General features: G+C 40.9%; 1 protein-coding gene across 1 annotated transcript in view; it reads right to left on the reverse strand.

Annotated features, from left to right (window-relative positions):
• Positions 1-25,448, reverse strand: part of BMPER (BMP binding endothelial regulator) — a 211,904-nt gene that overhangs the window by 61,619 nt on the left and 124,837 nt on the right. The window contains exons 11-13 of the mRNA XM_065399446.1: positions 19,540-19,585; positions 11,048-11,377; positions 4,543-4,879 (exon numbers count right to left, since the gene is read on the reverse strand). Coding sequence (XP_065255518.1) covers positions 4,543-4,879; positions 11,048-11,377; positions 19,540-19,585 — 713 coding nt within the window. The remainder of the gene's footprint in view (positions 1-4,542; positions 4,880-11,047; positions 11,378-19,539; positions 19,586-25,448) is intronic.

The following is a 25,448-nucleotide window of genomic DNA, read 5'->3' on the forward strand; positions in this document are numbered from 1 at the left end:
GGCCACATCCAGACCGCGGGACCCTCCAGCCCAGCCCCTGAGCTCCTGCCCCGGGAGGCTCGCCCCGAACCCTGCCCTGCTGTTCCCCCTGCCCCGCAGCCTCAGCTTGCTCCGCCACCGAAGCAATGCTCTGGGCAGCGGAGCTGTGAGCTCCTGGGGCAGCGCAGCTGCAGAGCCGGGGCCTGACCCGGTCTCTGTGCTGCGCGGTGGCATGGCTGGCTCCAGCCAGGCTGCACAGCTGCCTGTCCTGGTGCTCTGGGCGGCACGGCTGTAGTGGCAGGGGAGTTCGGGGTGGTGGTCAGGGGGCGGAGGTGTGGACAGGGGTTGGGGCGGTCAGAGGGCGGGGATGGGAACGGGGGTTCCAGGGGGCAGTCAGGAAGGAGGGGGGGTTGGATGGGGAGGCGGGGGGGCAGTCAGGGGCAGGGGTTCCGGGGGCAGTCAGGGAGAAGGGGTGGTTGGATGGGGCAGAGGTCCCGGGGGGGCAGTTAGGAATGAGAGGAGGGGTTGGATGGGGCGGCGGGGGGGCAGTTAGGGGCAGGGGTTCCGGGGGCTGTCAGGGGATAGGAAACGAGGGGGTTGGATGGAGCAGGAGTCCCGGGGGGGCTGTCAGGGGGAGAGAAGCAGGAGAGGTCAGATAGGAGGCGGGGCCGGGCCATGCCTGGCTGTATGGGGAGACACAGCCTCTGCTAAGCAGCCCTCCATACAATTTTGGAAACCCGATGTGGCCCTCAGGCCAAAAAGTTTGCCTGCCCCTGCCCTAACTGTTATATACTATCTAACAGGTCACTTGAGTACACAATCATAGAATCGCAGGACTGGCAGGGACCTCGAGAGGCATCTAGTCCAGTCCCCTGCACTCATGGCATGCATGCATGCTTACAATGACAGTAGTTGTAGATGCAAACAGCGTGCATTGCTTGTTTGCACGCACAGATCGTATATATATCTAAAAATCTGTGCCTAAGTCAGTGTAGTTCCATTTTGACTTTGCATGTAAAGAGTTAACCCAGGACACTTACAAATATCCAAATAAATAGATTAGGATGACAAAGGTGTTTTCTATCATTTAAAAATTCTTTTCTCCACTCAATCTTTACCAGAATCTCTTGGAAATTTGAAGTTGTTTCCCTACTTAAATGAATTTTCCTCTGTGGTGCTCAAACCTTGACAAATAGCCTTGATATTTACAGTGTTGCTCACGAGCAGTTAACTGCTAGCACTGCTTCAAAACCACCACAACAAAGAGCCCATAAAACATTTTTGTTTCAAAACAAAGAATTACAGGATTATTGCAAATCAATATATTAAAGGAAAAGTTAGATTACATTTTGGACCTTTCAAAAATTCGAACACTTTATGCTTATATTGATCTTTTAATCTTCAGCATACTTTACAAATAAACCTAAATCCCCACAATACCCTAATAAAGTGGGAATGAGGCAGAAATGCTCAGTGACTTCCCATTGGACACCAAGGGTGTATAAAGATCAGGATCAGAACTCAGGAGTTAGTGGTTCCTCATCCCATATTCAAACAAATAGCTTGGGTATGTTTTTTGGACGGCTAACAATAGCATAAGCTACAGCTATAAAAAAAGGAATCTTAAATTGAACTTGAGATGTCATCAGAGAAATCTTTCCAGTAACACAGTGTCAGATAAACATTTGCAATATGCTTTTCAGTGCCTTTTTCGGTATTTGAAGAAATCACACCCTAATTTGAAATGTTCCTGCTGAGTTTATTTTTGAGAATTCTTATTAACAGCGGGTCAGCTAAAGAGCAACTTTCTGAAAATGAGGCAGTGTTAATAATGTAGATGAGAATGACCAAGAAAGGTTAACATTTGTGAACATATTACAACCAGAGAAGTTAAGTAGTGCATGATGATAGAGAAGAGAGAAGGCAATGATATGCAAATCCATCCGTTCAAGCTACTCAGTTGAAAAGACATCTGGATGGAAAGAAACAAGCAGACACATGGGTACCTATCCATTTTACTTCAGGTACATTTATATTCCACCAGCAAACTTTGTTTCTCTTTAAAAATGCACAAGTGGAAAAATCTGAATAAAACTCTACAATGCAATTCTGTTGACAGGTGTTGAGGATAGAATCATGTGAATATTTTTGTTAATTCTGAATCAAACTGTTTTGGTGGTATTTACACACCTTTATAATTTGATTTCTGTAAATGTTCATTTACCAATAATCTTTTGTTTAGCAGAATGTTCATGGAAAATTGAAATACCATAAATTTTCAAGAAGGGTAAAGATTTATGTTGAAAAGGCTCACATGGCCATCTTGTAGTGTGGGTCAGGTAAAAAAACAAGATTATTTGACTTATGGAACTAATCACATAACAAAATACCAATTTTTTATTTTATTTTACAAATTTGAATACTCAAGGGAATCCTCTTAGTTCATGAGAAATCCATGGGCTAAAATTTGTTTGCAAAACATTTGTCAAACATTTTTCAAATAATGAACAAATTTGCAAAAGTCACTGTCAGGTTGTGGACATTTTGCTAATATGTAAAAGGGTCAAATTCACTTAATAAATTGTTCACAGCAAACTTTTCACTTGGTACTAATAACAGGTAATGTCTGTACTGAATGTCATTAAGGCATTTTGCTTTTGATTCTCATAGCTGTATCTAAGTCACCCTAAAGTCTGAAAATATGAATGCAAAGTTTCAGGGAACGAACTCCAGAAGAATTTGATGCTCATTCCAAATTAGAGTCTTTTAAACTGTGTAACTTGAGCTGGTAGAAAATTTGCTGACAAAACACTTTTCTATCAGAAAACGCAAACTAGACTGAATTGAAACTTTCTGCAGGAGCTTGTCAATGGAAACTAGCCTGGGCTCACTGGGCTGCCCGACCCCCAAACCAGAATTTTTTAAACTGTCCATACTGTGGAAAAATTCATATATCCAACTTTTCATTTCAAATAGGAATGAATTTTTTTTTCAGAAATGTGAAATTTTCCATAGGATAGAAATTCCAGTTCCCACACAGCTCTATGTAAAATAGCCTTTTCTACAAAAGACATATAATTAAATCAAGCAAACGTTAATTGTGTTTCCAGATCTGACACAATATTATTTTCTAAAGCAAGAAAAGGAAATCCACCATGGTATTTTGTGTGAGGATTCAAAGATCTTTCCTGGCTGCCTTTGCCAAGATATAAATCATTTTCTTTCATGTTGTCAGAGAGTGCGTAGCAATAAATTAATCACAAGCCACTTTAAAGGAAAGAGAAAAAAACTAAAAGTGAAATGAAAGAGAAAATCTAGTTTAAACTTTCTGTGCCTGTTCTCTATTTTCATTTTCAACACTTACCTTTAAATAATGGCAAAAGTGAGGTAGGAATATTTTCGAAATACATTCAACACTTCTATTGTGTGTGTTAGCATCTCTAATACTCTCTGTTGTTCCCACCACCACCACCACCTCCACCAAAATTAAACATTATAAAAGTTACAGATAGGACCTCCCTCATTCTTACATTATCTCCCTATCTTACGAGCCAGGCAATAGACTGAGGACCCAGACAGACATAGCCTGGAAACCAGGATATGCTGAATTTTCTAGCATTCCCCAGCATCCAGCCATACTCTGTTAGAGTAGATAAAAGGCTTTCAGTCTCCTCACAGAAGAGGAAGAAAGGCAGTTCATAAGGGAAATACAGTAATTTTAAAAAGCCATTATAAATGAGCCCAGTAGTTCAGCAGATGTGCTCAAGTACAAAAAGCTGCAACTATGAAGTCAGTCAGTTCCATCCACAATCATGCAATTCTGACCCAGTTTGCTTTTATCTTTTATGTCAGGCAATCTAAAGAAAATAGGATTTTATTTACTGGGAGAGGGGCAAATGAACTCACGACAATTAAAGACCAGAAATAATCTCTCGGTGGTTTAGGCCAGGGGCGTTTTAATGATAAAAAGGTTTAGATAAATTACTCGAGCCAAGTATCTTGGTTGTCTTCCCTTTTTCTTTGCTCCCAGGGTGAAACAGACAGACCAGGCTCATTCTATTTACTGTATCCTTTTAAGCTCTAAAACACACATTTTGTCAGTCAGGAAATTATGGTACAACTGTCTTACACAAAATCAGTTTTAAAAAGCCCATGGGAAACATGGAGCACTGTGAACTAAATCTTGGTCCCATCAAAGTCAACAGGAGTTTTACAACTGACTCGAGCAATACAGTCTTTGGCCTTACATTTACCCCTACTCTCTTCTGTGGGCGTTTCAAACAGCATTCTTCTAATCTGACAATTATAAAGCTTTCTTTTTCAATTGTAGCTGCTCTATTGCCTTTTCCGTTCCTATTTCCAGTTCTAGGACCTGATTCAAGAGAGCTGTTCAGCATGTGCTTGAGTCCTGTTGAAGTCAATTGGAGTTAAGAACCTGCTTAGAGTTAGCACTTTCTTAAGTACTTTCCTGAATCAAGGCCAATTAAGTGCAGATTTGCATCACCCCATTCCCACACAACAGCTCTCCATTTCCCCCCTCACTCCTCGGCTGGCTGCACTTACCGATAGAACGTAGTATAATCCACCGTTGAGTGACAATTCTGAAACTCCCAAGCCTTGAGTTTCTGGCATTCCCTGTGGGCCCGAAGTTTTACCCTCACTGTTCCTTGGCACAGTTCAGGCACAGGTTTCTTCTGTGGGCGACTGCAGAACTCATTCGACTCCACGCGCCAGGACTCAGCAAAGTCATCCACATCAAACTTAAAATTCCCATCACCTCCTACCAGGTCATCTCTCTTGTGCCCATTATAGTTGCCACACAAGCCACAGAGTTTGCCTTTCAGATGTGGTGCAGCCATGACTTCGACAAAGCTGTCTCCATCCCAGGAGATTTCCAAGCCTATTTCAGAGAGGAAGAAGAGGGGAAAAGGTTAATAATTAACAGCTATTTGTATTTATAAATGAGTTTTTATGGGAACCTAAGTAAAAACATTTGGTTTCCTTCATAAAATCTATACATGCCTCAGTAAGGGCCTTCTCTACAGTAAGTGCAACATTACTTAGATCAGGGACGATTACAAGGAATTATAACTGTTAGGTGGATCTGGATATGTTTGTTTTTCTGGTGGAAGGTGCTTGATTGACAGATCTGGAGATGAAACAGAAGTACTCTAAGTGAAATCCTGACCCTATTGAAGTCAATGGCAAAACTCCCAGGGTTTCAATGGAGCCAGGATTTCACCCATTATGTAGAAAAAGCGCAGGCAGCAGCTGGACAAAGTTTGCCTACACCATAGCACATCACCAATGAGTTTTGGAGAAGCCACTTGCTCTAAAAGAGCATTCAATCCCTGCCCTCTATTTTCATGTTGCAAACTGATAACTCTTTTGGATATGGACATCTAGTCTGAGACCAACAATTCATCTCACGCAGGTCAATAAAGATATGTCCGATGGGTAACAATGTTCAGACAGTACCAACCTGAAATGGATTCAAAATGCTTAACTCAAAGGGGTTAAGGGCTCTGTAAGCCCATTACCAATCCTTGACCCAACTAATCTTCATAAATTACCAACCCAGTTGAAAGGGGGAGAGGGACCGAACACTCACCCAGTAGCTGGGATTCAGAGAACACTTTCTTTAAACTAAGATTTTGCACTTTCGGGACATTGAATTTTAAATTGTTTTCTATGAGACAGTATAATAAATCCCCACCATTTTGTTATTATTTTGGATAAAAAAAAAGAACATTGGGCGCTGCTAAGGTTCAACTCCCACCAGAAACTGTTAACCTTTATTTTAAAACTTATAGCCACTATCACCTAATAATCATACTTTACACTTTGTTGCATGTTTCCATGAAAGCAGAACAAAGCACTCAACCAACATTAATTTCTCCTCCCAACATCCCTTTGAGGAAAGTAAGTATCATTATCCCCATTTTATTGGAAATGAAACATGAGAGAGAATAACAAGGAGTCTGGTGGCACCTTAAAGACTAACAGATTTATTTGGGCATAAGCTTTCGTGGGTAAAAACCTCACTTCTTCAGATGCAGAAGTGAGGTTTTTACCCACGAAAGCTTATGCCCAAATAAATCTGTTAGTCTTTAAGGTGCCACCAGACTCCTTGTTGTTTTTGTAGATACAGACCAACACGGCTACCCCCTGATGAGAGAGAATAAATGACTTTGTCAAATTCACACAAGACGTTAGTGGCAGAGACAGGAAGACAACCTGGATTTCATTACGCCCAATCCTGTCACCCATAATCCCATCTGTATTCCCCCTATGTTTATGTATACAACTAATTAAAAGAACTAATCACTCCATTCAAAACTGGCACAGTTTCTTCTGTAAAAAGTTCTCATTGTCTCACACTACAATTCCAATGTGCACAGTCCTCAAATAAAACTGGATGTGGTTAAATGGTGATTATGGTCAGAACAATGGCTGCAGAAGAGGTGCTTTGTCATTGGCATATGTTGCCTTGGCCACATCCTGGTTTGAGACATGTAAGCAACAACTGTTTGGGGAGACAGTTAGCAAGCAAGGTTTTGCAAGTACCTGCACAATATTCCTTCCCACACAGATTGTTTCAACAGTATGGTTTCTTAAGTTCTAGTTCATCTTGGTTTAGGACATAACTCTACTTTAAGAGTTTATGCTCAACTCATTCCCTTAATGAGCTTCATGAGGCTGCTGACCTGAAGTGGAGTCACAAAGGGATGGGAAGGGAGAATGGCCTGCACCCAACTAGTTCAGGATTAATGTTGATTCAGTAAGGGTTAGATTACACAGCCCTTACTCATGTTGGTGAGCACTTGAATTCTGGAAAATGGGTGTCTAAACTTGGTGTTTTCAGGCATTCCATATTTATTTTCCATCAGCAATTTGATTTCTAAAAAGTGATTCATTGACTTCAGTGGAACTATTCATGATTACCAGCATTAATAAGGCTTGTGCAGTCCAGCCCTAAATAAACTATTCAAAATGTGCCTGTATCCTTTACAACAGTTGTCACCAACCGGTCGATCGTGATTGATGGGTCGATCCTAGAGGATATCCCAGTCAATCTCGATCTCCGGCGGTACAGCGGAACTGCCGCTAAGACAGTCTCCCTGCCTGCCCCAGCCCCACGCCGCTCCCAGAAGTGGCCAGCATGGCCCTGGGAGCGGAGGGGCAGGGGTCTCCCTCCGCGCACTGCTCCTGCCTGCAAGCACCACCCCTGCAGCTCCCATTGGCCGGTAACGGGTAGCTTTGGCCAATGGGAGCTGTGGGAGCAGTGCTTTCAGAGAGGGGAAGTGCATGGAGCCATGTGCCAGCCACCCCCCCAGGGGCCACAGGGGCACACTGGCCCATTCCAGGAACGGCGTGGGGCCAGGGTAGGCAGGGAGCCTGTCTTAGCAGCAGCCACGCTACGCCGCCTACCAGGAGCCGCCAGAGGTAAGTGCTGCTCGGCGGGAGGCCGCATTCCAACTCCCAGCCCTGAGCCCCCTCCCAGACCCTCTCCTGCACCCCAAGCCCCAGCACTGAGCCCCCTCCCAGAGCCACCACCTCAAACCAGCCCTGAGCCCCCTCCCAGAGCCAGCATCCCATACCCCCTCCTCCCCCAATCCAGCCCTGACCCCCCTCCCAGAGCCAGCACCCTGTATCCCATCCTGCACCCCAACACTCTGCCCCAGCCCGGAGCCCCCTCCTGCACCCAAACTCCCTCCCAGAGCTTGCACCCCTCACCCCCCCTCCTGCACCCCAACCCCCTGCCCCAGGCTCAGCCCAGAGCCCCCTCCCACACTGCGAATCCCTTAGCCCCAGCCCAGAGCCTGCACCCCCTCCCGAACCTCAACCCCCTGCCCCAGCCTGGTGAAAGTGAGTGAGGGTGGGGAACAGTGAGCGACGGAGAGGGGGGGATGGAGTAAGTGGGGCAGGGCTTTGGGGAAGGGGCAGAGCCTCAGGGAAGGGGCAGGGTAAATCCTGGATTGCCCTTAACTTCAAAAAGTTATCTTGGGCATAAAAAGGTTGGAGACCACTGCTTTACAATATTTTAAAGAGCTAATTAGTGTGTGTTCATGTCCCCCTCTCTCTGAGCCCCATCCAGAGAAGATGTTGGTTACAGTCTCCCACTACAAATTCTGGCTCTTTAACGCAAGCTGTAGACATTTGTACTCTAAATGTGTCAGTTCCTGGTTCAATTCCCAGTGTTGACCAAGATAGCAACTGTCGCACTAGTAAAACAGGATTTTTCTAAAACTGCATATAGTTTAATTACGCTATATCCTGATTTAATTTTCAGATCTTAGTGAACATTGTTACTGTATAATGCTACATTTTTAGATTCATTATTTTTCAGAGTCATTCAGTGATGCTTCTTTGGTTTTGATGAACAAAATAAAGATTTCTCTCTCTAATGGAGCCTTTTCTGCTTTTGGATAAGGAGGAATCGTGTTTATATTAGGACATTAGCTAATACTGTAATATACATGATATTTTCATTCTTGCCTGATCACACTGTATAATGTGTATCTTTTTATTTGTGCATATGTGGAAAAATTAGTTTGTTTAAATAAACCAACTAACAAAGGGGATTATTCTATGGAACAATGTTTGAAATGGTCTCTTTGGCAGACAGAAACTGTTTGAAAGTGTTACTTGGTGCCTATTTTTTCCCCCCACTGAATAGATGAGTTTCCCATTCTCTTGGATGGGAGTCAGGATGTAAGTAATTGGCAGGGTTTGAAGCCAAAGGATGCAGCATCTGTCCCATCTGGGGATGTGCAGAATAGGAATATTTTTTTGAGTTACTTTTTAGGGTTTTCCAGTTTTCCCTTTTTAGGGGGATGCTAAACCAACTTGTTACTCAGCTTAACTTGGCACAATATACTGAATTTTAAAAAATTCATTGTTCATTTATGCATGTCCCACACTGAGTCTCACATGCTGGAGGCCCACATCCATTGTTCTGCAGGATTTTTCACAGTTAAGGCATCCTCAAGATCTGGCAGCCAAGATTCTGCTCTAAGGGTTTAGGTCCAAATACTTGTACACAAAGCCTCAACAAATGGGATTTGTGCAGAGGATCTGTGCAGGTTTTGTGCAGACAGAATACTCCCCCATCCTGATGGTAGAATGAAGAATTCCCGCATAATATCAGCCGTGCTCCCTTCTGTTTCCAACATGGGGATTTTAGACAAAGTCTCTACAAAACCACAAATCCACAACAATACACTTGACCAACTATTTGCACCATCAGGGAGCATGGCACCAGAATCGCTGCTTCCTGGTGTGCAACACCTTTCTTCTCCCTGCACAGCCTCTCTGTAGCAAGTTCTGCCACTGTGCAGAGGAGCCAGGTAGTTCTGTTGCTTTTCAGACATTGTTTGCCCAGGCAAAGAGGAATTGGCCCTTAGTGGTGTGTTCAGTGAAAGAAATCTGATCCTCCTCCATTAAAGGGAAGAATTATTTGGACTATAATTTGCAGCAATTACATACTATTCGGGACGTTGTCATATGCCATATTTGCACTACATCTTCCACCACAGGGACAAAGATGTGTGCAGTTGTTTATTGGCCTTATGTCAACAGCAAATGGAACAGCAGCAGGATTAGCTGCCAGTCGTCTTTGATTCAGAACCTCTCTCTGAGCTGTGGTGGGCTAATGAATTCCACATCACTAGAATTCAGTGTTCATCTGACTGCAAAAGAAACCCTCAAGATGCTTTAAATTAGGACTTTTGAGTAATGGTCATCTTGTGTGCATTTTACAGACAGGCAAAAAAATCTGCCTTGCCGTTTTGAGGAACAAGCCCATAGCTGGGATCCACATTATGCAGGGTTACATTTCCAGTAGATATGTGAATAGGTATCTCAATTTTTATCTCAGTAGTGGATGCTATGGTACATGTAAAATAATCATGCTAGCTAATGAGTATCACTATGCCTCATGTCTGTGACTGTATCACTTTATAGGCGGGATTGGTTTCACTGCTTTCACATGGCATTTAATTGAATTAACAGTAATTATTACTCTCACTGAAACAGTACTCCACTGTATAAGTGAAATTTCCCGGGACCGCTACCTACCTGACACGTGCTAATGAGAAATTTCTTAACTTCCACCCTGTGTTTATCTATGCTGGAGTTCTACAGTCTCAGATCAGTTTATCAAAACAGCTGTATGCCCAATGGTCTAACATTTCGACAATTAACATATTTGCTAGGATTCAGCAGACCTGGGTGTCTGTTCTCTCACTTCCTTATTCCTTCACAAAAATTACCAGATGTTCTGACTGTTCCCATTTGTTCCCACTTCTGGGTCTAACAACACAAAGGAGATCAAAAGCCTGAATCATAGCTCCACACAGATACGCTCTCATTCAGATAAAGAAAGAGCCCTGCAAGTAGCTGAGGTAATACAGCAAGCCAGGGCCTGGTTTTCAAACTGGAGCCTCCATTTTGGTGGGCATAATTTGGTATGCCCAGTGAATTTTGTCCACAATTTTGCATATGCAACTCATTCAGTCTTTGCCTGGCAATTCACTGCAGGTGTGGAATTGTGATTATATACACACTAATATGCGGCACAATTTTTTGCTGTCACTGAAAACATGAAGTCCTGTTTGAGAATCAGCTTCCTATTGTTCAGTGTTACAGCATGTCACATGGTGACCATAGGCAAACCATTTAGAAGTCACTGGAAGTGAAAATCGTATATGCATTTACATACATGGACTGCCCATGGACAGGTTTTCCGTTTGCAGAAAGTAACGGATTCTGAAAAGAGATTCTGCAAACAAATTGTAATTTGCAGATGAATCTCTGTTCTTGCATGCCTCAAAGGGATGTTGTAAGGTTGAATTAATTAATATTGATAGAGTTCTTTGAGATCCTCAAGCATAAAGCTCTGTGTAAGCACAAAATGCACATGATTATTGCCACTGAATTATTGTTTCTTCATGTTTGCAATTCTGGAATTGTTGCATTTGGAGATTTCACTAGATACAGGGCAGACACCACCATATTAGCATCTTTTATGCTTCTTCCAATGTTTCTGATTTGGAGCAAGCCCCACCTGCTTTAGTTGTCACTTTCAGCAAGTAACCATCCAAGTCGATCTGAAACTGAGGAGTCTCGCAAGGCAGTGATATCCGGGTCCCATTCCATTTCACTGTGAGGTGCTGCTGGAGGCTGATAGTGCTTCTGCCCAACACAAGATCCACAGATTTTGTCCAGGAGAAAGAACGGGTCCGACGGGCATCGTTTTTCACCAGCACCTGGAAGGGCGAGGCAGAGGAGGAGCAGTCTTTCGTCAAAACGTACTGACATGTTCCCTGAAAGTTAAATGTCCTTCCATCAAAAGTGTTGTAGTGGGGGTCTCCAAATACAGTGCAAACTCCAGGCTCTGCAGGTGAGTGAGAAACAAAAGCATCATCAAGACCAATTGAAGTTTGAAAAGCAGCAGTTGATAATAACTTAAGAGACACAGCCCACCCTTATATGCCCAAAAGTTTATAGTTAGGTGGAAGTGGAAGGCAACTAATAATAATAATACATTTTTTAAAAAATTGAATGACAAGCTTGTTGCTTTCTATTTTTTCAATTTAAACATTCTTTTCAGGGTTGGGAAAATAAACATCAACATTTGTGAAACTAGCTAGAAACAAAAGACAAACCAACCAGTCTAATTCCACCACTCAAGCTGAATGAAACATAGAAAAGAAATGAATGGGGGGGGGGGGGGGGAAACTATGTTAGATTATTTTAAAAAATTCAGTTCCAGCAACCAAAGGCCCCGATTCCTCAATCAAATCTGTGCCCAAATCCTTGTTTCTGTGCAGAGCCCAGTGGAAGTCATTGGGGCTCTGGGCAGGCACAAGGGTCTGGGCATGTAGGTTTTATTGCAGGCTGAAGGCGTTAATAGTGACAGAAATATGGAACATATATATGTTCCACGATATAACTCATTTTAATTATATATATACACAAGTTATATCCTGACCCCATTGAAATCAATGGGCATTGTGCCATTGACTTCAGCAGTTTCTGGATCTGGCCTTACATGTTTATATATTTATATACATAACATTTATATTATAGAGATAGACAGATATAGTTGTTTGGCCAGATTCACTTGTTTGTTCTGGCTGGCCTGCTCTGCTCTAGAGACATAAAGTAGCTGTAAATTTGCCTACCAGTGAATCTAATGCCTACACATAAAATGTACTCTCACATTCACTATATAATTCTATAAAACATAATCTAGCCACTAACATAATTTAGCCACTTTGATTTTTTAGTCGATTTGGTTCTGTCGATACCTGGTTTAAGTCAATATTGGTTGCAAAACAAGCACTTTGTGAATATCTAATAGTGTGATTTATTTACATAATTATTTTCTACAAATGTAGGACAAATTTCTGGCTGGTGTTTTCGTCTGTGAACGTGTCAGAGAAGTCACAGGTCAATGGGGAGCAAAGTGCATTTTTTTCCACCCTGATTATTATTTTTATAGATTTTTTTGTATTGCTGTAGCAAATAGGGGAACCAATCATAGACTAGTACCCCATTGTGCTAGGCACTTCACAAACATTCAACAAAAAGACAATCCCTGCCATGAGGAGTTAAGTAGTTCTAAGTCTACACTACATCAGTTACAGCAGCACAACTTCACTGATGCAGCTGCACCACTGCCGCACTTTTGGTGAAGACGCTCCAAGCCGACAGAGAGATCTCCCATCAACTTAATAACTCCTGCCTCCGCGAGAGGCGGTAGCTATACACTGGCACTTAGGTTGGTATAATTTACAGGCCTCAGGGATGTGGATTATTCACACCCCTGAGCAATGTAAATTATACAGAAGTAATTTGTAGTGTAGATATAGCCTAAGTATGGGCTTGTCTTCACTACGGGGGTAAGTCCACCTAAGTTACGCTACTCCAGCTACGTGAATAACATAGCTGAAGTCCACATAGCTTAGGTCGACTTACCCTGGTGTCTTCACTGCGCTGCGTTGATGGGAGACGCTCTGCAGTCGACTTCCCTTACTCTTCTCGGACAGCTGGAATACCGGGGTCGACCGGAGAGTGCTCTGCCGTCAATTTAGTAGGTCTTCGCTAGACCTACTAAATCAACCCCTGCTGTATCGATTGCAGCAGCGTCGATCTCCCCATAATGAAGACCAGCCCTTAGATTCTAACTTCCCTCCAACAGAGAGGCTGTGTGTAGGCTATGTATGACCAGAGATACGGATGAGACTTCAGTGGCAGGGTCTAGGGATTAAGGGGAATGGCTCCTCTATTTTAGAGTTTCAGCCTCCTGATGCAGCAATAAACACTAGCAACACTATCATCAGCTGATTACTGGCAGGAATAGTCTGCATGGCAAGGATGTACACAGTGCTGCAATCAACAGAATACAGGTGTACATTAATGCTGCTTTTGAAGCATCAACATACACTTGTTTGGAGAGGGAACAGTGCAATAACAAAATATTACCCACAGCAATCAGGCAGTTATCATTAGAACTATTCATTAAAAAATGAAAGTGGATAAAGAAGTTATATAAATACCACTTATCTTTTGAAAAGTTTTAAAAAAACATTAATCAACGATCCAACTGGTTACTTCAGCCTCTTGGGTCTAAAATGGACTAATACAAACCTACAAAGATGGAAGGAAGCATGGTCTTGTGGATAAGACATAGAATTGGGATCTGGGAGCTATGCCATACATCCATCCTTCCTCTACCATCTTAGGTAAGCCACTTAGGTCACACTTTTTTATGTTTGGATGCCCAGCTGAGGACCCCTTGGGTCTGACTTTTTCCAAAGACAAGAGCACTTCCAACACCAGCTGAAGTCAATGAGAACTGTAGAGACTCGGCACCTCTGAAAATCATGCCTTACGAATTACCAAATGAACACTAAAAATAAATAAATTAAGGCGTATTTTTGAAAATGTGTGCACCAACCTCTGTGTGCCTCAGTTTCCTCATCTGAAAAGGATAAGGATAATACTATTTACCTCACAGGAGTCTTATTTTACCGATAACTAGTTCTATTGATTTCAAATGATGGTTACCCATTTAAAGAATTATAGCATCAGGTTCTGATGCTACTGGTAAGTATTATATTCACATTTTGTCTTCATTTTCCTGTGTACCAATACAATTATTTGCATAAAATTTATTTCCTTATTTGTTTTAAGAAATTAGATATTATTCTATTCATGTGGGCAGGGAACTTCTAAGAAAATGAGGAAATAGCCCAAACCATGGTGAAAATTTCAATGAAAAGAACTGTTTTTTGTCTGTGTTTCTGGAGGCCAAGAATATGGGGTTATTTTACATATTATTACCTAGTGTCTTTTTTTTCTTCAGCTAAGACAGACATGGTTAAGAATCAAGACACAGAGAACAAACATCATTTAGATATGTGCCAGCTAAACTGTTAGTACTGACAGGATCCAAAAGAAATATTTATTTTTAATTTCTAACGTGTTATGCAGAGTAATGTTGTTTTATGTTATGTTACATTGTGTCACATCATATGTCAACTTGGTGCAGCGCACTTACAATAAAAAAAAGAATATATTCTGAGCTGGACAATTCAGTGTCTGATGCAAATGTTGTTGTTTACTTTAAGAACTGAAATTTAAAAAGAGTTACCTAGGAATAGTCTAAATTATCTGATACTACAGTGCCTTTGTATAAAATATTTCTGAAAGTTTTGTTAGAAATGTGTTTAAAAAAATCAGTTTGCATGAGTGTGAGAGAGATACCTCAAACACTAGCCAACAAGGAGGACTGTTGGCCTGAAAAGGAAGCTTAAATACAGAGTGTAACAGGATTGTAAAGGACAAAGGACACAAAAAGGGTTCCAGCCACCATTCTCCCTCCTCCTCACCCAGAAGGGTTTCAATCACAGATTGTTTATGTTCTTTCCCCCCAAAGATACCCCCCATGAGACCTATTGGAAGCAGTGGTTCTCTAGTTAACAGTGTATGAGCAGCCCTCTTCAGCAATATTGAAGTCACTCAGTGGATGTACCAACAACTGGACCTCTAAAGGGGCTAACACACTCCCCTGTGTTTACATGCACACACATTCTGTCCTCACCTCTTAAAGACTTTGACCAAGATTTTCAGAAAGTCTGGGATTTTCAAAAGGGCAGAACAGAGTTAGGTGATTATCTCCCAGTTGCATCCCTAATTCCCTTGGGGTCCTTTGAAAATCCCATACTAAGCCCACATTTTGACTCCTAAATAAGTGACCTTATTTTCCAAACTGCTGAGTTCAGTGAGATCTGCTGGGTGGTTGGCACTTTTAAAAATAAGATCACTTATTTAGCAGCCTAAACATGGACTTAGGAGCCTACCATTAGGCTTCTGCTGTTGAAAAATCTTGGCCTTTGTGTGCATCTCATACAATATACTCAGTCTCCACCAACCTAAAGGATCTAAAAATTTGCCTGTGACCTAGATAGTTCCAGTTCCTAGCAGACTGGCTTAAATTTGGCAATTCATAAAGCAAGAGCTCATGCAGTGCAGAGCAGATACCCTAAATAAATTATTATTTAGTCACTGGAGTGAGCGCTGAGGAAACTGGTTTGGACATTTTCTAAGTAAAGAGAGAGAGGGGGAAAATAGAAGTTTACCAGCTAAGGTGATTTATTTGTACATCTATAACTCTAAAAGGACTGAGCTTTTTAAAACCAAAATGAAACTTTGAATGTAATTAGGCCAAATGGTAAACTAAGCCCTAAATTAAAAGGGGCAAATTATTAACGGCACATGCACAACAGAATTTCATATTTTTTTAATTTAAAAATGCTAATCCATATAATACTTTCATCATAATTGCCCCATGGTACAGCTTGATATAATGCACATTGTAAGGTGTTTTGTCAAAAAAACAAAAAACAAAACAAAACAAAACAAAAAAAAAACCTCCACAGGAGAAGATATGGTCTAATTCATAAATAAAATGGCTATTCAGATTTGTCTAATTATCCACTCATGCAGTAGACCATGACAGCTGAAAAGTCTGTATGGGTAAATCACATGCAGTTTTTCTAGGTATTTACCCTTGCAGTCTATTTTGTTGATATATACTTCCATGAGAGGAGTTTTTTAAAAAGTGATTACTATAAAAGGGAGCAATGTGCTATAGTAAATTAAGGTACCAGTTGTTACTATCAGAGACTTGGATTCTAATATATGTCATGTCACAGGTATCAAGAATTTGTTGACCTCACTCTTGCCTATAGTGATCACTTGTCAATTACAAAATCACAGAGTGATTTGGCATGACTGGCACATTCTGCCCAGAAAAGGCCTATAACTGGAATACTAATAAATGATACTAGTAGACGTATATAGCACTTTTCATTTGAAGATCTCAGAGTGCCTTTAAAAATCTTAATTAATGAAACCACACAACACCAAATTGTGGCAGGTACAACGGGTAAATTGAAGTACAGAGAGGTTGTGGCTCAGTCATGATAGCAGGCGTGATAACTGATCAGGATTAAAGCGCATCCACAGAGCTGTGGTGGGAAGCTTTCACAGTGCCTATGCGCTCTACAGCTCTAGCAAGTGTTGTCAGTCCTTCTAAGCAAGGATGAGAGATTTAACCTGAATTCCAAATTTCTTTGCTTTTAGTCTTGAGTTGAGGCTAGATTATGAATATCATTTGAATGTAGTTTAGTGGTGGTTGCGGGGTATATGAAAATGACCTTGGTATAACATAGGCTTACTAATTTATGGAATTGACGTCAGTGGCACTTTTTGTAAAGCAGGCCAAAAAGACCATATTTCATTACACTTTTACAACAGGATAAACTAAACTGTTGAACTAAACGACATTTTCCACCGGTCTGACCACTGTGTTTAATTAGTAATAACTGTACCCCAGCCATGGAGCTTAGGAAATGATGTGCCAAAACTAACCACAGTTAATCCCAGCAGCAATAGACAAAAGGGACTCACTACCCCTTTAGGAGACGAGGTCCTTTTTCCTTCTGCCACAAACGGTTTTGCAAAATACATTTTAAACTTAAAAAAAAAAAATTGTCTTTTAACAATGACTGTTTTGGACCCAGTTTGTAGAAATTGGCTATGCACATCAGTACTCAGCTCTCCTGAGCACAGTGTGTTCTTGTACCTCCTATGTTGTTTTTGCTTTGGGAAGCCATGTCTGCTAGACGGCCAGAAATGTCTAGTGTATTAATAGGTGTAATGTGTGTAATGTAACAGCTTATCTTATCAGAAGCAGGCTGCTGTTGCAAGACCTCTGACACTTTGCATTATAAGTATACCAGTTCGGAACTCGCTAGTTAATTAAAAAAAAAATTCTATAAAAGCTACATTGTACTTAATATTTCCCCCTCAGCATTGGGGCCAGTGCTGAGACACACCACCCCAAAGGGAGATCCAAGAAGAACTGTCCCTTTAGTCGGCCCAGAGGAGCGTGCCTACTGCATCAACTTTTAGGATAGTGTAAAATGCTCCCATTTCTGCATCCAGGCAGCTCTGCCAGACAGTGTGGGCAGGAGGGATGGGGCCATAACTCCCCTTCTGTCTGTTTTGGCTAGAAACTCTACAGTTGCTAGGAGGGACTGCCGTTATCCCGAGCCCCTGCACAGAAAAGGCCTGATCTACGGCCCATTGAAGTGAATGGAAATACACTTACTGACTTCTGGAGGAGTTGAATCAGGCCCAGAATGCAAGAGGGGCATGGTTTCTTTAGCACTCCCCTGTCTGTATACTTGCCCAGGGTCTGGCTCACTCTGTTCTTAAGTAAGGTGTCACTTGATGAGCTACAGCTGGTACTTCAATAACAGCAGGTATATAAGCATCACACTCTTCTTCAGTGGTGAAGGCACTTGGCCTTTAGTTTCACTTGTCTTGAGGGTTATTGCTTACATAAATCACCACAGAGTCTTTTGTAACCTTCAAAAGTCATTTTAATCTTAATTTAATTATTTTTATTTTAAACAAAAATAACAACTCCCCTGGCACCTGGAGAGCAGAACACTTTGTAATTCAATGAAAATAGCTCTGAAAAAATGACATCATCCTCTTCCCTTTATCCATCTCAAGAAGAAGGGCACACTGTCCATTTGCAAATACTTTGAGTTCAGCTCAGGAAGGCTTTTAATGGTAGTGAATTACATAGTGCATCATCCATTTAAGATTTTAATTTACCTCCCTCTCAAATGATCCTGATGTTGCCCTACTATAAATTATTGCCTAAGAATTTCTACAAGAAGCTGCCCATCACGTCAAGTCATGCTGTGATTTTGTAACTGACAAGGTAACCACTAGAGGCAAGACTCAAGTCACCAAATTCATGGCACTTGTAAAAGGTCATATTTGAACCCAGGTCTCTGAAAGTTTCAGTGCCTCTGAAACTGAGTACACAGAAAATTTATATCTGTTAAAACAAATCCTGCTTCATTTCAAGATCCTTCCATCTGCTCCTCTTTTCTGTCTCTCATTCTGAGTCTATGTCACATATTTCTATGATCAATGTCACTCATTCTAGGCTTGGAGTACTGAGAACTGGATTTATGGTAAGAGATGTGTTGGATTAATTTATTAATACAGGATATTTTCACGACACCAATTCAACCATAAATTCCTTTACTAAGGCCGAATGGTGTTTATACAATTGCTCTAAACATGTCTAATAACAATATGTTAAGAGTGCTTCAGTACATTTGAGATGCATAATGGAAGAAGTAATGATTTAATGTATATCATCTGCATAATCTGATAGCAGCCAACATAAATGATTATAAATTACAGCTGATTAAATTTTTTTACTTTTTGAAATTTGCCAGACAAAAAACAGACATTTTCCATAGGAATTATTTTTAGTTTTCGGACTGCTCTGTTATAAAGTATTAAGACCCTGATTCAGCAGTGTATCCCTACTCAGTAAAGCACTTAAGCATGTGCCTACCTTTAAATTAAGCATGGGCTTAAGTGCTTTGCTGAATAGGGATGAACTTAAGCAAATGTTTTAATACTTTGATAATAGGGCTATGGGAGGGAAAGGATGATGCTATGGCTAAAGCACAGAATTATATCAAGAGGCCTGTGTTCCATTGTATTCCCTATCTCTGCCACAGACTTCCTGTTTGACCTTTGCAAACCTTTTCTGACTCCCACAAATCAGCACTAAGGACCTGGAGCATGAAATCTGATTATGCTTCGTATTTCTTCATATCACTACCTTAACTTGGATGACTGTAGCCAAAATGAATCAAATAACATTTGCAAATTTCAGAGGCAAACTATAATTTATACTGCATAGCGAGAAATGTTTCCTCTAATTTGACACACACAAAAAGTGGTATTTGGAAGATTAAAAATTCTCTTTGACAGATATTTTATTTTTAATTTATGGAAGATATTATACTAACTCTGTCCCCTGCTAAAAGCGCCTGTCTATGCCTCCATCAAAAAAGAGGGAGATGAAATGCGAACACGTTTTGATTATAACTTTTTCCTGATAGAATAAAAGAGAATTTTTAAAATGTGAAGAAGGAACTTACTCACTTTCAGTGCAAATAGGACAGCATCCTTTTCTGTTCAGGATCTTACCCTAATTGGGAAAAAGATAGACTGGTTTACTGAAAGAGTTTTTGGAGCAACGACTGTTATGTTGTAAGGCTGGATAAACCTTTGAAAATAGTTCAAGTTGTGTTTGAACTCAATGCCCTGGTTACAGCTTCAAATATCAGGTGTTAAAAACAGACAGAACATTCAAAAAGCTTCCTGGCAGTCCCCTAAGAAATAAAATACTAAAAGGGCTCTCTGTTGCTACTTTTCTCTTAGAGAGAGCGGGGGGGAATTTGTACTCATGTATTCATGGCTATCTAAAGTACACTAGTTGTTTTATATAACTAAGACTCCAATCTTTTTCCCATAAAATACATACGATTAATTTCTGATGCAGATTGCTTGTATCCCTTCAGTTGCTTATGGGAAATCCCTACTAAAGAGAGTCATTCATCCAACTACAAATACTAGTAAGAGATCTCACTGGTACAAATCAAGTTTATTCAAATTCTCTTCCATGGATAAATACAGTGATATCCCTTACAAAATCGTATTACTAAACTAGAAATAGTGGACCAAATTCTCTGCTGGAGCCAATGGGTGAAACCCCATAAGTGTACTATTTACATCAGCAAAGACTTTGGTCCAATATTAGTAATATTGAGCAAAGGCTCAATCCACTTTGCCCAGGCCAAGGTAGGGGTGGGTGGGTGGGTGTGTGTGTGTGTGTGTGTGTGTGTGTGTGTGTTTTAAATAGTTCTGTCTCAAACAGAGGTTGCAAGAATTAGGAAATATGTGCTTTTGTTTGTGTGTGTGCGTGTGCGTGTGCATGTGTTCTTTCAAAATCTTTACTGAATTAAAAAGTGGCCTAATTGATTTAGTTCAAATTTGCTGAAACTGACCTTCAAGTTGAGAATAAACATGGAACATCTCAACCTGAAAGGTGGATGTTTTTAAGGATTTGTCCAACACAAAAAGTTAGTCTGCAGCAGGCTACTGCAGGGCAGATTCACAGCCCAGCTTGCCACGAACTACTCGTTTGCGTAGACAAACCCTTATTGAAACCTGGGGTGATTATAACTGAAAGTGCTTTGTAAGTCACCCAGCATACCCATACAAGGAAGCAAGAGCATATGGAACTTCCTTACATCCCTGCATTGGCTCTCCACATCACTTGTGGCAGCTCATGGAGGGGAGAGCAGCCTCTGTAGGGCTACTACTCTGGTTCTCTTACAACTGGGCAGAGCTTTGGCTCTGCCCCTCTCAGTGCACCAGCCAGAGCAGAACTGGCGAGAATGGAGAAGTAATCAGCAGCAGGTACAGAGCTCATGTGGGTTACCTCTCTCCCAGAGCAATGGGAGAACCAGGGACCAGACTGTGATTCCGAGTCTCTCAAGCACCTGTTATAATAAAACACTTTTAAACACCTTTAACTAAGCGCCATATAAACCCCCAAAATAATATACAGAGAGATTTAGTTGGGCAACCCTTATTAGCATTAATGGGAGACATGCAGCTTAATGCCCATACATTATACTGAATATTCTTAGCTCTCTGTTTCAATAAAAGAGTTGAAATCATCAGCCAGGCTGGAAATGGCAGGAATTCAAGTGAAATTGGAATCTGCAAGGCAGCCTGCTGAGGCTGGTTACTTGAGCCACTATGTTGGCATGGGATCCTGTTTTTGTCTTGTAGAATAAGGAAGCCCATTATTGCTAACATGTGCTGCAAGAGTTCGTTAGCACTGAGGGTTCCCTTAGGAGTGGGATAAGTGATGTGATCCCATTTTTACCTATGAATATTTATAAGCAGACTGCATTCAAGTCTTTTTATTTTCTAGGATTTTTCTTCTTTTTCATGAGTTTTCAAGTCTATGTTTGAGGAGGGATTTTTTTAAAGGCAAGAATAATTAGGGATTGGGGGGAGCGTTGGTTGGTTGTGCAATAGCAACAGCTGTTGTTTTTTTGTGCCTCATTTGGCACTGCAGTAAAAACAGCAACTTTTTGTTTGTAATAATAACAGATGTGTATAAAATTAAACACTGTCTGTGCTTGGGATGGGAGAACGTGTTCTGAATAAATTTTAAACTCACATGAAGTTCACGGGTTCAAAATTTATCCACAGAATCAAATCCTCTGAAAGGCTTCATGTGCAATGAACTTAGCTCAATTAACCATTTCATAGAAATGGTGCTCAAAGACAATTTTATGCTTCAAAATCACCATGCACTTTCATAGTAGCATTGGAAGAAACATCTCTACAGCAACTCAGCTTTAGCCCAGGCTGGTATTACTAATTAGAAGTGTGGTATGTACTGGTGGTGTGAGGAGGACAGCAGCAAGGTAGAAAATGATAGTGAGAGAGAGAGAATGGAGATGGTATAAAGAAAGCAAAGGACTTGGAAGAGTAAAGAATGTGGAGAGGAGAAAGGGGTAAGTGAGGAGAATATGGGCTTAGCTTCATGTACAGCAGTGCAGCTGCACCCCGTAATGCTTTAGTGAAGACACTACTACACCGACAGGAGAGTTTCTCCCATCAGTGTAGTTAATCCACCTCCCCAAGAGGCGGTACCAATGTTGATGGAAGAAGCTCCCGTTAACATACACCGTCTACATACACCGTTGACATACACTGTCTACACCAGGGATTAGGTTGGTATAACTGCATCGCTCAGGTGTGTGGATTTTTCACACTCTGAACAACGTAATTATACTGATATAAGTTTGTAGTGGAGATCTCGCCTTAGAAAAGAAGAGGGCTAGAGAATCTCTACAGGGACTCAATCCTGAAGATGAGTTTACTCCATTTCAGTAAAGCACTTAAGTACACGTTCAACTTTAAATATATGTGCATGCCTGTTGGCTTCAGCCAGACTACCCACATGCTTAAAGGCTTTGCTGGATCGAGGCCAGAGTGCTCAGCACATTGCAGAATGAAGCCCAAGGTAACAGAGGAAGTGCGCCTGTAGAATGATCAGAAAGTGGAAGCAGAAACCATGAACCAAAAGGCTCAGTGGAAACCCAAAGCAGGGCTGACTTTCCTATCAGTGTGGCCGGAGGGCATTAAAATAAAGACACATACATTGCCTCAGTGTGCAAATGAAAGAAACTCAGAAAGGCACTTCCTGAAATTATCAGAAATAGTAAAAGATTCTATACTAAAAAAAAAAAAAAAGAAAAAATGTGTATAACCTTGGGGAAAATGAAAGAAATGGCAGAAACAGTCTCACAAAATGTGGCAACCTGCCACCAGTCCAGACAGTAATACAAGTGGTTACTGGGTATAAAAAACATCTACAGCTTTACCAGTGTGAAGCCTGTTCCTAGTCAGATATAAAAATCCTAATTAATTTAGAATTAGGTTGATGAATGAATCAATATTCCATCAGGAAAACTTCATGAACAAAATGCTAAAGCTGAAGAGTTAAGCTTTTATAAGTCAAGGTATAAATATTTAAGCTTGCCTGCATATCCTTAACTCTTTCACCCTTGTATGTGTGCATTATGACACAGAATTTAATGGCACAATCACAGGAGGCCACTCTTACTCGCACCAAGCAGTGCCTTACTCCACAAATAGTCCCACAAGAGTGGGTCTAATGGTCTAGAATGCTATTTAAAACTAGTAAGGAAATCAAGATCCTACCCATATTTTTTCTAAACAATACAGTATTATCTTGTACAATTTTTCTTCAGCCTATTTCATAATATGCTTACAAACTTGCAGCATACACATCACTACCAAATCTATATCTTGTATTACGCAAAGTATAGGTATCTTTGTGAAAAGGATCAAATGAGTAACATATGTTATTTGCTTTAAAATTCCTTAAGGAGAGAGAGAAAATTAGAACCCAACATATAGAGTTGCTTTCTCCTTTCTTCCTTCTAATAGCCCTTATCTTGAAAAAAACAAGAATAATGTGTTTTTATATTAGGATGATGTTTTGGCAAAGGGCTGGTTTTTTTGGTTGATTTGTAGGTTGGGGGGGGGGGGGGGGTTGGAGCTGGAAAAGGAAAGGCAGTGTTTGCTGCAGACTGTGAGACTCCATTTTGAATCCTGGGACAGGATAGCTGGGTTAGAACCTATTAGGGAGTGGAGAGATGGCACAGCTGTTTCTTTTAGCCCTGAGGAGGAGCTGGCTCTTGTTTGGGAACTCAGTTTGGGGGTTTAGTTTAGCTCAGGAGATTGTTTTAGTCTAGGAGTGTATCGTAGTTCAGAAGCTCACTATCGCTTGGAAGTTTAGTATTGTTTGGAAGCCAGCAGCAGCCTGGGAATTTAGCTTAGTTCAGAAGCTTATTCTAGATTTGGGAGCTTACTCCATTCCTGAGAACTCATCCCAGCTTCAGAAGCTTAATTTGGATTTGGATTCCAGCCCCACCTAGAACCCAGGGCTGGTATAATTTAGTTAACAGTTTCAGGTAAAAGCCTTTCTATCCTAACAAGGGATTTATAAAGGGATGTTTATTTCTTATGAAGCTGCTAATGGCATTTTGTAAGTTAAATTTACATGCTTCCTATGCTTCTCAACATTTAAAATCCTTTACTTTCTATATTTTTAATGGAGGATTTCTAACTCTTTTTGCTCTTTTTCCCTTGACTTCACTTATGAGTCTAGGACTCACACCTCACATGCTAGGACTGTAATATGACAATGTTGAAAGAGCATGTAAGTGTGCCTTATGGGTCGGAGAGTTAACGCTACTATTGGAATGTATAAGGTGAATTTTCACGTGGCATTGTTTTCCTCAGTTGATTGTATGAACAACAAGGAGAACAGTACATTTATTTATTACCTTAACGGATCATTTCCAGTCTTTTCCATTCATAAGTTTATTTAAATGAAATATAATGTAATGTATTTTGCACCCGGGTCATATTAAATAACTTTAGCAACCTGAGCTCTGAGGAGCCCTAAAAGCTTAAATTGGGTAAATGTAGGACACTATAGAGGGGCATCCAATTTTTTCTATGGTGCCACGCTCCTAAGAATTCTCATAGAAAACTTGATGTGCTAGATAAAAAGTTTTCTATGGTCCCAGGTTCTCATTTCCTATGCACTCCTTAAGAATTGCATGAGGGAATCCCATTACCTGCTAATACTCCCAGAAGAGTTGCATTAATGCACACTTTCTAAGGTATAGAGTAGCAGAGTTCCTCTCTTGTGAAGCTTAGGGAGGCCCATGGCTGAAGGACTGAACTCCTTTGAACCACCAAAAAAGGTGCAGGAGAAGATTGCCTCTACTGCACAGAGTTCCAAAGATTCACTGGTGCAGTGACCCTGCCTCTATAGCATTTGGAGAACCAAAGACAAACACTTTATTTTATAACACCTCTACCACTGCCCTGGGCTGTCAAAAAGTCACCAAAACATTTCTATTCACGGGAGTTTGTCACGGGTATTTGTGACTAGTATTTTCTCCATTTGGCTTCCATGACAGTGAAGGAAACATTGAGAAGGAGTAATGCTAATAACTTGGAGGTCTCTTCAGCAGGTTGTTTTAAAATGACTCTCTGCATAAGATGTCATTTTAGATCTGCTTCTCCTGAAAGCTTGCACTATTTAAACTAAATAATTTGCAAATTACAGGTATCCAAAACACAAAATGTTAGACCAATAAAGCTACTGAATATGTGAGAGAGAAAAGAAAGCCTGGGAGCAGAGAGAGCAGCTTTGGTTCAGATATAAAAGGGGGAGCAAATGCACGGGAGCCTTCAGAGCAAAGAGAGAGGGCTGAGGACAGAGCTAGGCAAACCTGAAAGGAGATGTTGCAGTGCTTTGAGAATTCTAGAGGCAAGGTGGGTGAAGTAATATCTTTTATTGGACCAACTCCTGTTGGTGAAAGAGACAAGCTTTCAAGCTTACACAGAACATTTCAGAAGTTGGTCTAATAAAAGATATTACA

This window comes from Emys orbicularis, chromosome 2 (genome assembly GCF_028017835.1).
Source record: "Emys orbicularis isolate rEmyOrb1 chromosome 2, rEmyOrb1.hap1, whole genome shotgun sequence".
Lineage (NCBI taxonomy): Eukaryota > Metazoa > Chordata > Testudines > Emydidae > Emys > Emys orbicularis.